Here is a 14,055-nt window from a genome sequence, read left to right as displayed (position 1 = left end):
AGGTGGGAGAGGATGGGGGAGACAAGTGGGTGAGGAGGATCGAGTTTTCAGGAGGTGTACAGGATCCGTATCCGTTCAAGGAAAAGGAGGAGGTGGGGGAACGGAATGAGGTCGTACAGAATCCGCATGGGGGAGGGGAGATGGATGTGATAGGCGAACCGGTCAAGATGGGATTGGAAAAGGTGTTGGGAGCGCTGCAGGGTGGGGGCAAGGGCAAGGAAGGCAGTGTCATCGGCAAACTGGAGAAGGTGGACGGGGGTAGACGGCGGCGGCATGTCCGCTGTGTACAAAAGGTACAGAAGGGGGGAGAGGACGGAGCCTTTGGGCACACCGGCAGAGGGGAAAGAGGTGTAGGAATCTTGTGTTATGGATGGTGACATAGGAAGGACGGCGGGAGAGAAAGGAGCCGATCAGACGGACGTAGTTAATGGGAAGGGCGAAGGTTTGGAGCTTGAAGAGGAGACCGGAATGCCATACGCGGTCATAAGCACGTTCGAGGTCCAGGGAGAGGAAGATTGCGGAGCGACGGGAATTAAGCTGTTCAGAAAGGAGATGAGTGAGGTGAAGGAGAAGGGCGTCGGAAGAGAAGGACGGCCAAAAGCCACACTGGGTTACGGGAAGGAGGCTGTGCTGGCGGAGATGCCGGTGGATGCGTCGGGTGAGGATAGATTCCAGGACCTTGCTGAAGACCGAGGTAAGGCTGATGGGATGGTAGGAGGAGACGGCGGACGGCGGCTTGCCAGGTTTAAGGAACATGAGGATACGGGAGGTTTTCCACAGGTCGGGGTAGTAACCGGTGGACAGGACTACATTGTAGAGCCTGGCCAGGGTGGAGAGGAAAGAGACAGGAGCTTCACGAAGGTGACGGTAGGTGACACGATCGTGACCAGGAGCGGTGTTGCATTTTGTGCGGAGTGTATCAATGCGATCCTGTGTAGTGATAGGGGCATTGAGTTCCGTGGGTGCAATGTTGCCCAAGTACTGGAAACCAGGAGCGAGGGGAGGGACAGAGGTGTCAGTTTGATCGCGGATATCCGGGAAGAGGGAGTAATCGAACTGGGGATCATCGGGGATGGAAAATACATTGGAGAGGTAGGAGGCAAAGTGATTGGCTTTACTAAGGGTGTCAGGGAAAGGGTGATCATCATGGAGAAGAGGATAACAGGGGGAGGGTTTAGTTCCGGTAAGGCGACGGAAGGCGCCCCAGAACTTGGACGAGTTGATTGGTAGGGTAGCATTTAAATGGGTGCATGTCTGTCGCCAGTCCCGGCGTTTCTTAGCCGCGAGCAAATTACGAATGTGTGTCTGGAGTTGCCGGTGGCGTCGTAGTGTGTCCGGGTCACGTGTGCAGAGGAAGGCACGGTAGAGACAATGGGATTCACGGAGGAGGAGGACGGCCCGTGGGGGTAAGGTAGGATGGTGGGGGTGGACGGCGACAGTAGGGACGTGGGCCTCCACGGCCTCAAACAAGGTCTGCTGGAGAAAGGAGGTGGCATGGGTGACATCGTCAGGGTGGTGGTAAGTGAAGGGGTGGCTATCGACCTGGGTGGAAAGGGTATCCCGGTAGGCATTCCAGTTGGCACGGGAATAGTCATGGACGTACTTAGGGGGAGGGTCATTACGAGGGTCGGGGCAGGGGCGAGGACCATCTGAAATGGTGAGGAGGACAGGGAGATGGTCGCAACCAATAGGCTCCAGGACATCCACCGTTATGCGGCCAAGGAGGTTGGGGGAGGCGAGGATAACATCAGGAGTGGAGTTGGATTCCGTACGGGTGTGCTGGGGGATGGGGATGAGGTCGCCTTGAAGGGAGGAGTGGAACCGATGCCACCGCCGTAACTGGGCGGCAGAACGACTACGGATGATGAGGCCGGCGGCGATCACGTAGGAGGAGACGGTACGGTCAATGTGGGAGAGGAAGTCGAAGGGAATAGGGGCGTTAGGGCGGACATAGATGGTGGCGCAGGTAACGGTAAGGCCAGGGAAGAAGAGACTAAGGATCAGGTGTTCGGTGGGGTCGGGAAGGAGAGGTTGAAGCCGAACGGGGATCTAGCGGTGGTGACCAATGGCAACTCCGCCACGCGCAATTGGGAGGGGATTATCGGAGCGGTGTAGGAGATAGGGTGAGGTGTGGATGGAGTGGTGGGGTTGGAGGAAGGTTTCATTGAGGAGGAAGGCATCCACGTGGTGGGTGGCAAGGGTGTGCAGGAAGAGGTTCTTGTTGGCGGGAAGGGAGCGGATATTGTTGAAAAGGATACGTTGCTGTCGCACCATGACAGGGATTTAGATGAGGGTGTCAAGACGGGAGAAAGTGAAATGGGCCTGGTTGTTGGAGTAGGTGGCGTACATCTTGAGTTGGAATATGGAACAGGCAGCGAGGGAGATCCGCTGGAGGGTGTGGGGGCGCTGAAAGGGATGAACATTTTGAAGGACGATGGTGAGGAACCTGATGATGTCCTCAGCGGTGGGAGGGGGACGAAGGGAATTGCCAGTAGGGGTGGGGGCGTCCAGGGGACGGACAGGGTTGGTGAGTTCAGGAGTGGTCGGAGGGGGTCGGGCTTTACACTTTTGGGAGTAGGTGGGATGGGGGAGATTGCAGGTATTGCAGGAGGGAGGGGATTGAAGGTTAGGGTACTGCCGGAGGAAGTGCGCTTGCCTACAATGCGGGCAGGTGGGGGCCTCGCAGCACTCAGCTGTTGGGTGTGCATTATAGCACAGACACCTCTGGCAGCGCAGGGATTGAGGAGAGGAACGGGAGGGGTCGACCTTGTAGCGCTGGTGGAAGAGGAGGGCACCCTCCTTCAGGAGACGGTCAATGGAGGGGGCGTCCTCGGAGAAAACCCGCATAAAGCGAGTGGGGCCGGCCGAGTTGAAAATGCGGCGGACCGCCCGCACCTCCAGCGTGGGATGTGCCTTGAGCTCCACCAACACCTCCTCCTCCATGATTGACGGACTGAGCCGAGTGATCACGGCAGTGAGGGTTGGCAGGCGACGCGGGGGTTGGGGTTGGCGGGTAGGAGATGGAGAAGGAGCAGGGGCGAGGGAGGCGTTGGGGCCAAAACGGGTGATGGGGAGGCGGGAGAGGATGTCAGTATGGAGGGTGGGGCTGGGGGAGGAGATGAGAACAGAATCCCGTCTGGGAGTGAGGAGAGAGATGGGGGCACCAGGGAAGTGTTGGCAGAGGAGGAGGGAGAGATTCCGGGCCTCGAGAAGGGCAGGATCGGGACGGGAGAGGAGGTATTTGTATAAAGAGGGGGGGGGAGGAGGAGGAGGAGGAGGAGGTGGAGGGAGCAGGGCCAGGTGGGGAGACATCCATGGCATCTTGGGGCGGGGGAAGGAGGACGGGGCAGGGCCTTTTTGGGAGCAGAGGAGGTGGTGGTGCCACTAGAGCGTTTAATGGTGGCAGAAGGGCGGGTGGTGATATGAGGGACGGGAGCTATAGGGAGGTGGTGGGAGGGGACAGGTCCCGGCGTGGACGCAGCAGTCAGCGCCGGAGATGGTGACGGCGACGGCGACGGTGAAGGCGACGGCGACGATGACGGTGGCGGCGGTGATGGCGAAGGCGACGGGGAGAGCTGGGCATGGACAGTGGCCCGACGGGCCACCACCCTAGCCGGAGCTGCAGTGACAGTCTGGGGGAGTGGGGGGAAAGGATCAGATCGAGAGGAGCGGGAGGAAGAAGCTGGAGAGGGGGCGACAAAGAGCGAGGGCGAAGGGAGAGTGAGAAGAGGTGGGATGGAAGGAGGGGGGTGGGACTGGGCACACCATGTTATAGTGGTGCAGGCGGCGGAAGGGGAAGTATAAACTATGGCGGTGGTGGTAGTGGTGGCGGTGGTGGTGGTGGTGGTGGTGGTGGTGGTGGTGCTGGTGAGGGCGGACATGACGACAGGGAGAAACAATAACGCACAGAACGAAAAGGAAAGAACACAAACTGGGGACAGACGAAGACAATGACGGAGGAAGACGAAGACGGCCGAAGACCAGGGTTGGACGGCGACGGCGACGGCGACGGCGACGGGGACGGCGACGGCGACGGCGACGGCGACGGGCAAGAACGCCGCAGCTGCTGCTGCTGCTGCTGCCGCAGATGGGGCCGGGGCCTGGGCTGCTGCTGCTGCTGCTGCTGTTGGCTGGACCGCTGCTGTTGCTGCTGCTGCTGCTGCTGCTGCTGCTGCATGAGGACTGGCTGGCTGATGCCGGCGGGACCGCTGCTGCAGGCCGGGACCGGGACCGCTGCTGCTGCTGCTGCTGCTGCTGCTGCTGGACCGCTGCGGTTCTGCTCGGCTGGGCAGGCAGGCTGGCTGGCTGGCTGGCTGGCTGGCTGGCTGGCTGGCTGGCTGGCTAGCACCTGGAACACCTAGCACTTCGATTAGTGCTGGAATGGCACAATCGAAGGGCGGTAACATTGCGGTGTACCGCCGGAGATCCCCTGGACTAGGGTAGAGTGGGTCCCTATATACGAAACCGGAGGGAGTGGCTATTGGCTGCGGTCTGCACGTGGTGTAGCGGTGGCGCCCTCGCTGCGCGAGAGCCGCTGCGCGGAATGGCCGCCGCGGAGGCGGAGCCCTCTATGGGCTGACCACGTCCATTTGCTCTGGCGCGTGTTCGACTTCCGCGTCGGTAGGTACTTGAAGCACTATAGCTGTTGTTTTAATAAAACAGCTCTGTGCTCTCCTTGTCCAGAGCCGACTTGACTGTCTCCAACTGTAATTCACACTGATGCTTGTGTTTCAACCATACGTTACTGCACCAATGGCAGTGTCTGATGGCAAGTCATTCTATTAAAACTACTTACAATGCAAATCCTGTAGCTCACAGTGTGGACGTCAATCCTGTAGCATTGATAAATAACTTTCTGTTTACATTGGCTCAAGTAGCAAAATTTAGTTATAACCTTGCTGAATGCCCAGGATCTCCTCTCACTCCGCTGGATCGCTTTCAGCCACATTTTTCACACAAACAACAAACTTCAAAAGTATCAGCACTGTGAGGTTAGTAACCTATTACCTCCTATAGGAACCCAGACCAGGCATTTACTGTCTGACACTTACCCTTTGAGCCAAGAAGTCACATGCAGTGTCAGCCTACCTCAATAATAAACTAATAAATAAGTTACAAACCATAAAGCTCGAAACAACATGTTAAAAAGAGTTTGGTGAAGAGCATGTAAGGAGGATATTTTCAGTACTACAAACATGGTATGACAATAGAACCAAATTGCTGAGTACATGGTAGACTAAGGTTTGACTATTGCACTGTGCAGGATACCGGTTCTCCCACGGTGACCAGCACCTGCAGACGCTACTTGACCTCTTTCACACGCGTTCGCGCGCCTTCGACATGGCTGGAGGTAAACTCAGTGCCATGCCATGGTTGCGCTTCATGCAGCCCGAGACATCGGGTTACAATGCAATCACAAAGTTCAATGAGATAGTGCGCGCCTATTTTTTAGTAAGTACACTACTACTCAAGTGTCACTAAACTTATATATGTGCATCCATTTTGGGTTTTTTAAGTTGAAAAAGGCTATTTTTTAAGTTATTCCTTTTGAGGACTTCACACATTTTACCACACAGTGTGTCAGTCAGTATATGCCTCCTCTGAATGACTGTAAACTGTACGTCTACAGCCTCCAGCTAAATTTATTTAGATATGAGAGTAGAAGGCAATAGAGGCTGCGATTTGAGAAAAGGGATAGAGTTGGTTACTTCGAATCCTTTAGTTTTCCCACTATCAGAACATCGTTGCTGGTAGGTGCAGCGATATGATTTTTTTTTTTGTGAAAGTGTTCTTCATATGACGAGAGAACTTGTGTTGCCAGCTTTCAATCACGAAGTGCAAAGGCTGCCGGTTGTACAAAAGCTATATATTTTTTGACAAAATTTTTGTATTTTCAACATCGCAGCACAGTCAGCAATCGTGATAATCTAATATATAAGAAACTATCAGTCTCGATTCCGGTAATGAAACCAACCTAGATGCACTGCCTAGGTGCACGGCGTCCATGGAGACGAGGCACACGCCAGAGCTTAAGTTAAGTCTTAGTGTTGACTTAGTACTTACGTACAGCATTTTTAAAATGTGATTACGCCTATTCAGGCTCTTTTAGTTTTATTTCTAGACCATGCCCACTTAGACAAATTATAGATTCAGGCATATCTTCTGAAGAAGGCTCAATTACTTGGGCTGAAACCTAGGTAAAGGTTAGTTTCATTACCGTAATCGAGGCTGATAGTTTCTTATATATTTTGACAAAATGTTCATACGCAAGCAGTGTCTGTATCTTTATACATACACACAACACACAAATTAATTTTCAACCCTCAAAAGGAACGACAAAGTCCACAAATCTTAAGTATGAAAATAATGAATGAACATGTTACATTTTATATATATTTCTAAACTCCTTATAAATTTGAGGTTACTGATAATTTTCAGTCTGTGCATTCATGTTTGTACAGGTGCTGTTCAGTAATAGAGAAATTCACCATTATGTTAACAAAGCTAAAGCAAAATTCCATATAACAAAAGCGACATGGGAACCACACACAAAATAAACACAACCATATCATTTCACAAATTGCCACTCTCTGATCAGTGTCTGCCTATCACAATTTTTAGTACAAAGTGATGTAACAGTCTACCAAACAAAAAATTTCACAATTTAAAATAGTTTTTTGACATGCCACATTCTGAGGTTGGGGTTGGGTTGCTTGGAGGGAGGAGACCAGACAGCGACGTCATTGGTGTCTCGGATTAGGGAAGGGGAATGATGGGGAAGGAAGTCGTCCGTGCCCTTTCAAAGGAGCCATCCCAGCATTTGCCTGGAGCGATTTAGAGAAATCACGGAAAACCTAAATCTGAATGGCCGGACGCGGGATTGAACCGTCGTCCTCCCGAATGCGAGTCCAGTGACAGATTCTGACATTAGCTTCTCAGAATTTTACTGTTACATTAATGTGTAATTCACTGAAGCGCCAAAGAAACTGGTATAGGCAGGCGTATTCAAATACAGAGATATGCAAACAGGCAGAATACGGCACTGCGGTCGGCAACGTCTGTATAAGACAAGTGTATGGCGCAGTTGTTAGATTGGTTGCCGCTGCTACAATGACAGGTTATCAAGATTTAAGTAAGTTTGAATATGCTGTTATAGTTGGTTCACGAGCGATAGGGCACAGCATCTCCGAGGTAACGATGAAGTGGGGATTTTCCCGTACGACTATTTCACGAGTGTACCGTGAATATCAAGCATCCGGTAAAACATCATATCTCCAACATCGCTGCGGCCGGAAATAGATCCTGCAAGAACGGGACCAACGACGACTGAAGAGAATCGTTCAACGTGACAGAAGTGCTACCCATCCATAAATTGCTGCAGATTTCAATTATGGGCCATCAACAAGTGTCAGCGTGCGAACCATTCAACGAAACATCATCGATATGGGCTTTTGGAGCCGAAAGCCCACTCATGTACCCTTGATGACTGCACGACACAAAGCTTTACACCTCACCTTTACCCGTCAACACCGACACTGGACTGTTGATGACTGGATACATTTTGCATGGTCGAACGAGTCTCGTTTCAAATTGTATCGAGCGGATGGACGTGAAAACTGTACTAGTCAGGCTGACAGTTTTGAAGTTTGCTGGATGGACACAACCTCATGAATCCATGGACTCTGCGTGTCAGCAACGAATTGTTCAAGCTGGTGGAGATTTTGTAATGGTGTGAGGCTTGTGCAGATGGAGTGATATGTGATACCTGATACTTCTAGATACGACTCTTATACGTGACACGTACGTATGCATTCAGTCTGATCACCTGCATCCGTTTATGTCCATTGTGCATTCCGACGGACTTGGACAATTCCAGCAGGACAATGCGACACCCTACATGACCAGAAGTGCTACAGAATGGCTCCAGGAACACTCTTCTGAGTATAACCACTTCTACTGGCCGCCAAGTTCCCCAGTCATTAACATTATTGAGCATATCTGGGATGCCTTGCAACGTGCTGTTCAGAAGAGATCTCCACTCCCTCATATTCTTACAGGTTTATGGACAGCCCTTGTAGGATTTATGGTGTCAATTCTCTCCAGCACTACTTCAGACATTAGTCAAGTCAATGCCACGTTGTGTTGCGGCGCTTCTGCGTGTTCGTGGGGGCCCTACACGATATTAGGCAGGTGTACCAGTTCTTTGGCTCTTCCATGTATAACAGTGATAGCATTAGCTGTTCAGAATGTTATAATTTTCCTTTACAATACGATTCTTCTATACAACATTATTATGTGCTTAATAAATGGTGACAGTAATTAAGTTACTTTAAGGGGACCGGCTCGTGAAAAATGACCAAAAATTTGATGAAAATATTTCCGCTCTATATAGAAAAGCATTTCATGTCGATTATAAAAATGTATAGTTTACAGACATTTTCATTTTCGGTTTGTTCGTGAATTTACTTTGAATATAATGTTGCATAGGTACAACGCCCCTCTGTCATTTTAAAGTGCATCAGAAGACATGACGTATTCCTCATTTCCTTACTTTTTCAGATTTTAGGTATGGATCGTAAACACTGGCGTAGTCTAAAAGGCTCACTGTTCCTTAAGTAAATACTGGTGTATAAAGAAGGCTGGGGCTTAGCTGTAAACAAACATTTTTTTATTTATTTGTTTACTTATCGCTTTTATAATTTGAAAAACGTATTTTTCTCGTAGTTACTGCTGAGTTGTTCTATTTCATTGCATGTGTTTTCTATGGCAGAAATGCTAAGAGTTAAGAAATTAGTCACCGAACAGATTTGTCGAGGCCACCAGTTCAAAGCAACGTCGAATAATACACATCGTTTGGTTCAGCAGTCATCTACAGTAATTGGGTGTAAAAGCATACAGTACACTCACAGTCATTTCTGGCTATTATGGAAGCAATTAAGGTTAACTAAAGGGATATGGCAAATACAAATCTTCTTAGCAGACATCTCCATGATCTCTCATAGATATCATCAAAAGCTACAACAGCTGCAAAGAGGAGCAAGCACTGAAAACTGTACTAGTCAGGCTGACAGTTTATAAGTTTGCTGGATGGATGCAATAATAACTTTTTTCAGTTATATGCAATTTCTAGAATTCATGTTCTGAAAAAATTAGGTAGCCAGACTGAAAGTAATTGAAACGGAGAAAGCTTCAGAAGCTGCTTCGGAGGAAGCTTGGATAAATAAAAGAATGATGAGAAAGTGTGTGGAGTATAAGAAACATGTGACCGACAGGAATATGCAGTTTGGATGTTCTTAACCTGCCATTTCACAACAGAGTTCTAACAAATTGTCTCATGGTGTAGAAAAATTTATACAAATTTGTCCATACATCAATAACAAACAAATGTAACAAAATACTCTATAACAGCAAAAAATAGAACAAATTGCAATATGGAGTGTCATGTTATTTTAAAATCGTAACAAGCTGCCCCATTTTACATAAAAATGTAACAAATTGCCTCATACACCAACATGTTATTTCAAAATTGTAACGAATTCCCCATATATCAAAATGTCACACCAAGAATATAATGAATTTCCTCATGTTGCATCAAAAGTGTAAGAACAAGCTCCACACATTACCATGCTGCAGCAAAACTGTAGTAAACTGGCCTATGTTACATAAAAATGTAACAAAATGGCCTATGTTACAGCATAAATGTCACAAATTGCTCCAAAAATATAACAACACGTTCAAATGTTACGTTAAAACTTTAATAGTTTGTACCCCACATTAGACCAAATTGTAACAAATTGCCCCATATATCTCTATTGTTACAGCAAAAGTGCAACAAATTTTCCCGCCACCACATCACAGTAATAGTAAAACAAATTACCCCGTGTATCGAAATGTTACAGCAAAATCGTAAAAACTTCCCTCATACATCACCATATTACAGCAAAGTTGTAACAAATTGCATGGTACACCACATGTTACAACATCACAAGCCACTCTCCCTTTACTATGATTATGCATTTCATTCACCTTAACTGCATGATGACACAATCCAGTGGTAGAATCCATGGTATTACAGTGGTGTTATGTCAGTTATGAACAAGAAAAAACCGATCACAGTGCATCATATCTCTAGCCTTTACAATGAACGCCACTATGACATCATTGATTCCCCCATTGTGGATACTGGCATCATGTGATCAAGATCAAGGATCCATGTCTGATGTTGTGATGCTGTAATAGTAAAGAAGGTGTGATTTGTGATGTCATGGACTGGGTACTGATCTGGCAATGTGATGTTATATATCTGCCTAAGCGCTTATTCTTATTGGAACAAATCTCCACTTAGGGCATCAGTAAGTTTCAACTTGGTGACTGATCCGATTTTATTACAGGAATAACTCACAACTTGACAGAAGTAGTATCAACTTCCATAGTAGACATGCAGCAGTTTGTTACAATTTTGTCTAACAATGGCGATGTGTGAGCAATTTTTGCTGTAATATTGCAGTGTATTGGGTAATTTGTTACAATGTTTACTATAACAGGAATAATTTGTTACAGTTTTTTCTGAAAAATGGGCAGTTTTTTACAGTTTCGATGTATGAGGCAATTCGTTACAATTTCATTAGATGTGTATTTGTAACTGAATAAGTACCTGACAACCCCCAAGTAGCTGACATCCCCAGTACGTCACTATGAGACCTCCAGTAGCAGCCATCCCTAGTAGCTGACACCTCTGACAGCAACTGCAGCCACACACTGTCAGCTAGTGGTGTTGCAGTACATTTAGAAATTTTCATTGAAGAAGCCTGAAAAGTGACCATTATTGACACATCCTGTACACTGTTATCACTGGCCAACCCCATAAAATTACCATCATTGCCTCATCCTGGAAAAAGATGGTGTAATTTATTATACTTGTTACTCTTTTGTTATACCTTAGCAGTGGATAGGACAATCTGCTACAATTTTGCTGTAACATCGATTACGTTTCAAGCAGTTATAATTTGCAGCAATAAACTGTGTATGAGGTGTTTTGCGACAATCTTGTATAGCAATGGTAAAGTATGAGTCACATTCTTACAGTTTTGCTATAACATAGTGATATTTAGGACAATTTCTTACAATTTTCCTGTAAACTGTAGATGTATGGGATTAAACGTTTTCATCTCCACTGTGTGACAAAAGTTTTGTATTACAAGACAGCGATAATCCTAGTCTGGGGTCACTACGATATTTGGTTGACTTCTCTATCAGTTTTAGCTGAAGTGAGGCGAGTTTTTGTCAATAAAACTATTGTCTTTAGGAGTAATAGAACAGTTTCTTAGCAAGACTGTCCATCCTCCACCTATTCAAGCTATAACTGAAGCTAAAATTGTGCTTAGAGAAACGAAATGCTTAAATAAAAGAGTACAACGAAAACCAGTAAAAAGTTGCAAATTTCACTTTTTTACTTACTCGATGACTAGTTTCAGGCCAAGAACAATCATCAAATTATGTTAAAATGATGCGATAACTTGGCAACGGATGGGATAATGTGTGACGATCTTGCTGTAACAGCGATTATGGTTGCGTTTGTTATAATTTATTGCAATAAACTATGTATGACACATTGTTGTCAATCTTGCATAAAATCTTGAATAAATCTTGTATTGATTAACAGAAGTTGCTGACCCACAGCTATTCCAGCGTATTTGAAGTTCGCAAGCAAAAGCGATATCTGTTGCTGGTAGGGGCAATCGCCATTTCATGAATCAATAAGACCTGTTAACTGGTGGCAAGCAGTCAGATCGTACAGCACGCTAATTACAATACATGTCATCAGCAGTAGTGCCTAAGCGAGTTCCGTAATGTTACAGAACAGCTTTTAAATTTGTTTTGGTTCCTTTACTGTGCACTGGAAAGATCGAATTAATCTCATTGACCAAGCTGCAAATCATATCAATAGTTCCAATAAACGAAATGCAGTAATTTGATAAGTAAGAGATAGAGTTTAGCTGTGTAAACATTTAATTTGAGGGTCCATGTTGTACAGATATCCAACTGTGATAACCGCCTCTGTACCTTGACCTGTGAGTGTCATCACTAGTGCCTGTACACAATCATAGTGTTGTTTTTAAAATCCTGTAGCACAATTAAGTTACGATAATAGTTCCACCTCTGTGTTGTACTCGAATTTGAACATATTCTGAGAAGTAATACACTTTTATTCTGGTGCTAAGTTCAAATTTTTGTTCAAAGCCAGAGGTCTGTAATTGGACTTTGTTATTACAATAACCACTCTTCATGCATTTTTGTGCTCTAGATCTTCACTTATTTTGAAAAATAATTTTATTTTTGTCCGAAGATCGGATTTTTGTTTCCAATCGGAGATCAGTGGTGCAAAGAGATATCAAAGTTTCACCTCTCTGTGTGGGAATTTGTCCATCATTGTCTTTGGTCAGGTTTACACCTCGTATCTGATGCATCACGAACTTATATTTGCATATTACGCGGAAATATATAGTTCATGTATTACAAGGCAATAAAGATCTCATCAAATCACCTTCTACCTTAATAAAATGGTGCTTGGTCAGTTCATTTGTGTTTGGATATGTTGTGTGTTTTTAATCTCGTATCTGGAGCAATACAACTAGGTTTTAGTATTATTTATTAGTCGATAATAGAAATAAAGTCCGCAAAAGTTTTAGTGAGATAGATCCTATCAGCAAATGTCACTGCCTTCCTACGAAGCTCTGGTTTTTTTTTTTTTTTCATAACCTTGGGTAGGCTTAGATCAAATGCAATAAACATCAGTATCAGCCAGTGGATATCAGCGATTGTATTTATATATTGTAGAACTTGATGTACAATATTATGTTCTCCCCCACTCCTAAAGATGGCTTGGTGATGTGACACACTAGTGAAAAACTTCTAACAATTTTTGACTTACGTTTTTGACATGGAAATACTGTAAATTTACGTATTTTAATGAACATTTCAACTGTGAAGTCAACATTGTGACACATGAATTAAACTTTGTGCGTTTTGTTACCTTCTTCCCCTCAAAGTGGTACTTGGTAAGATTTGTTTAGTTTGTACCTCCAATTATGCCTAGGATGAAATGTTAACTGCCTATGTAGCATACTAAAAGTGTTTTGTGTAGGTATTCAATAAATTGGATGTGGAATTAGCATTGTGACAATTGATTTGAGAGTTCATTGTAGTGGTTTAGGTGTCACACATTGACTGCATTCTTCCAGTAGCTGGCAGTAATACAGCTGCCTATTTGTTTCTTTGTGCATTTCTCTGCTTATCAGAGTGTTTTAACCTACATTTGCTCTATGCAGTTATAGGTTTGGTCAGCCTCATTTAGACCTAAAAATAAAATGCCCAACTCCTTACTTGATTTTTACCACATTTCTTATTGAACAATTTACACACTGATGTGGCACTAATGCAACTAATTTGAGAGTCCACAATCATGTTAAAGGTATCAATTATAATGAATATTTTATATATGGAAATAACATTGACATAAACATTATTTTACTGATGAATTTTATGCATTTTTGCAGAGATTTTAGATGTGCAATTAATGTTGCGCCATGTGATAACCATTGTGTGTTTTATGGAACAATTAAGATGAGGAAATATTTAATTCAAGGGTCCATTGTGCTTTACACCATGTGTGGTACAAGAATGGAGCTATTGACATTGAACAAGTGCTGTTTAACCCACAAACTAGATCACTAGCGCCAGTTTAAGCCGGTACTGACAAAAGTTTTAGGTATTTTTGATAAATTTGATTTCTTAATTTTTTAATTTTTTTTCAATATCCCACTATCACATCTGAGTTAGTTCCGTCACACTGTGTCTTTGAATTCCCCACCACTCCCATCTTGATGACATGTGTTTAAGGTCATAGATGACATTCTTGCCCTTGGCATATAGGCAACCCACTCTAGCACTTGCACTTTTCAAGGTGCAAAGTGGGACAGGTAATAGGTAGCTATAGTACTAGCAGAATGGCAACTTGTTTTAGAGTACTGTTCTCTCCATCCAAGTTCTAGCTAG

General features: G+C 45.4%; 1 protein-coding gene across 1 annotated transcript in view; it reads left to right on the top strand.

Annotated features, from left to right (window-relative positions):
• The window catches only part of LOC126482004 (methyl farnesoate epoxidase-like), a 107,637-nt gene that overhangs the window by 70,332 nt on the left and 23,250 nt on the right, over nucleotides 1–14,055 (top strand). The window contains exon 4 of the mRNA XM_050105970.1: nucleotides 5,264–5,451. Within this exon, the coding sequence (XP_049961927.1) occupies nucleotides 5,264–5,451 (188 nt within the window). The remainder of the gene's footprint in view (nucleotides 1–5,263; nucleotides 5,452–14,055) is intronic.

Source organism: Schistocerca serialis, chromosome 5 (genome assembly GCF_023864345.2).
Source record: "Schistocerca serialis cubense isolate TAMUIC-IGC-003099 chromosome 5, iqSchSeri2.2, whole genome shotgun sequence".
NCBI lineage: Eukaryota > Metazoa > Arthropoda > Insecta > Orthoptera > Acrididae > Schistocerca > Schistocerca serialis.
This window is presented reverse-complemented; position numbering and strand designations above follow the sequence as displayed.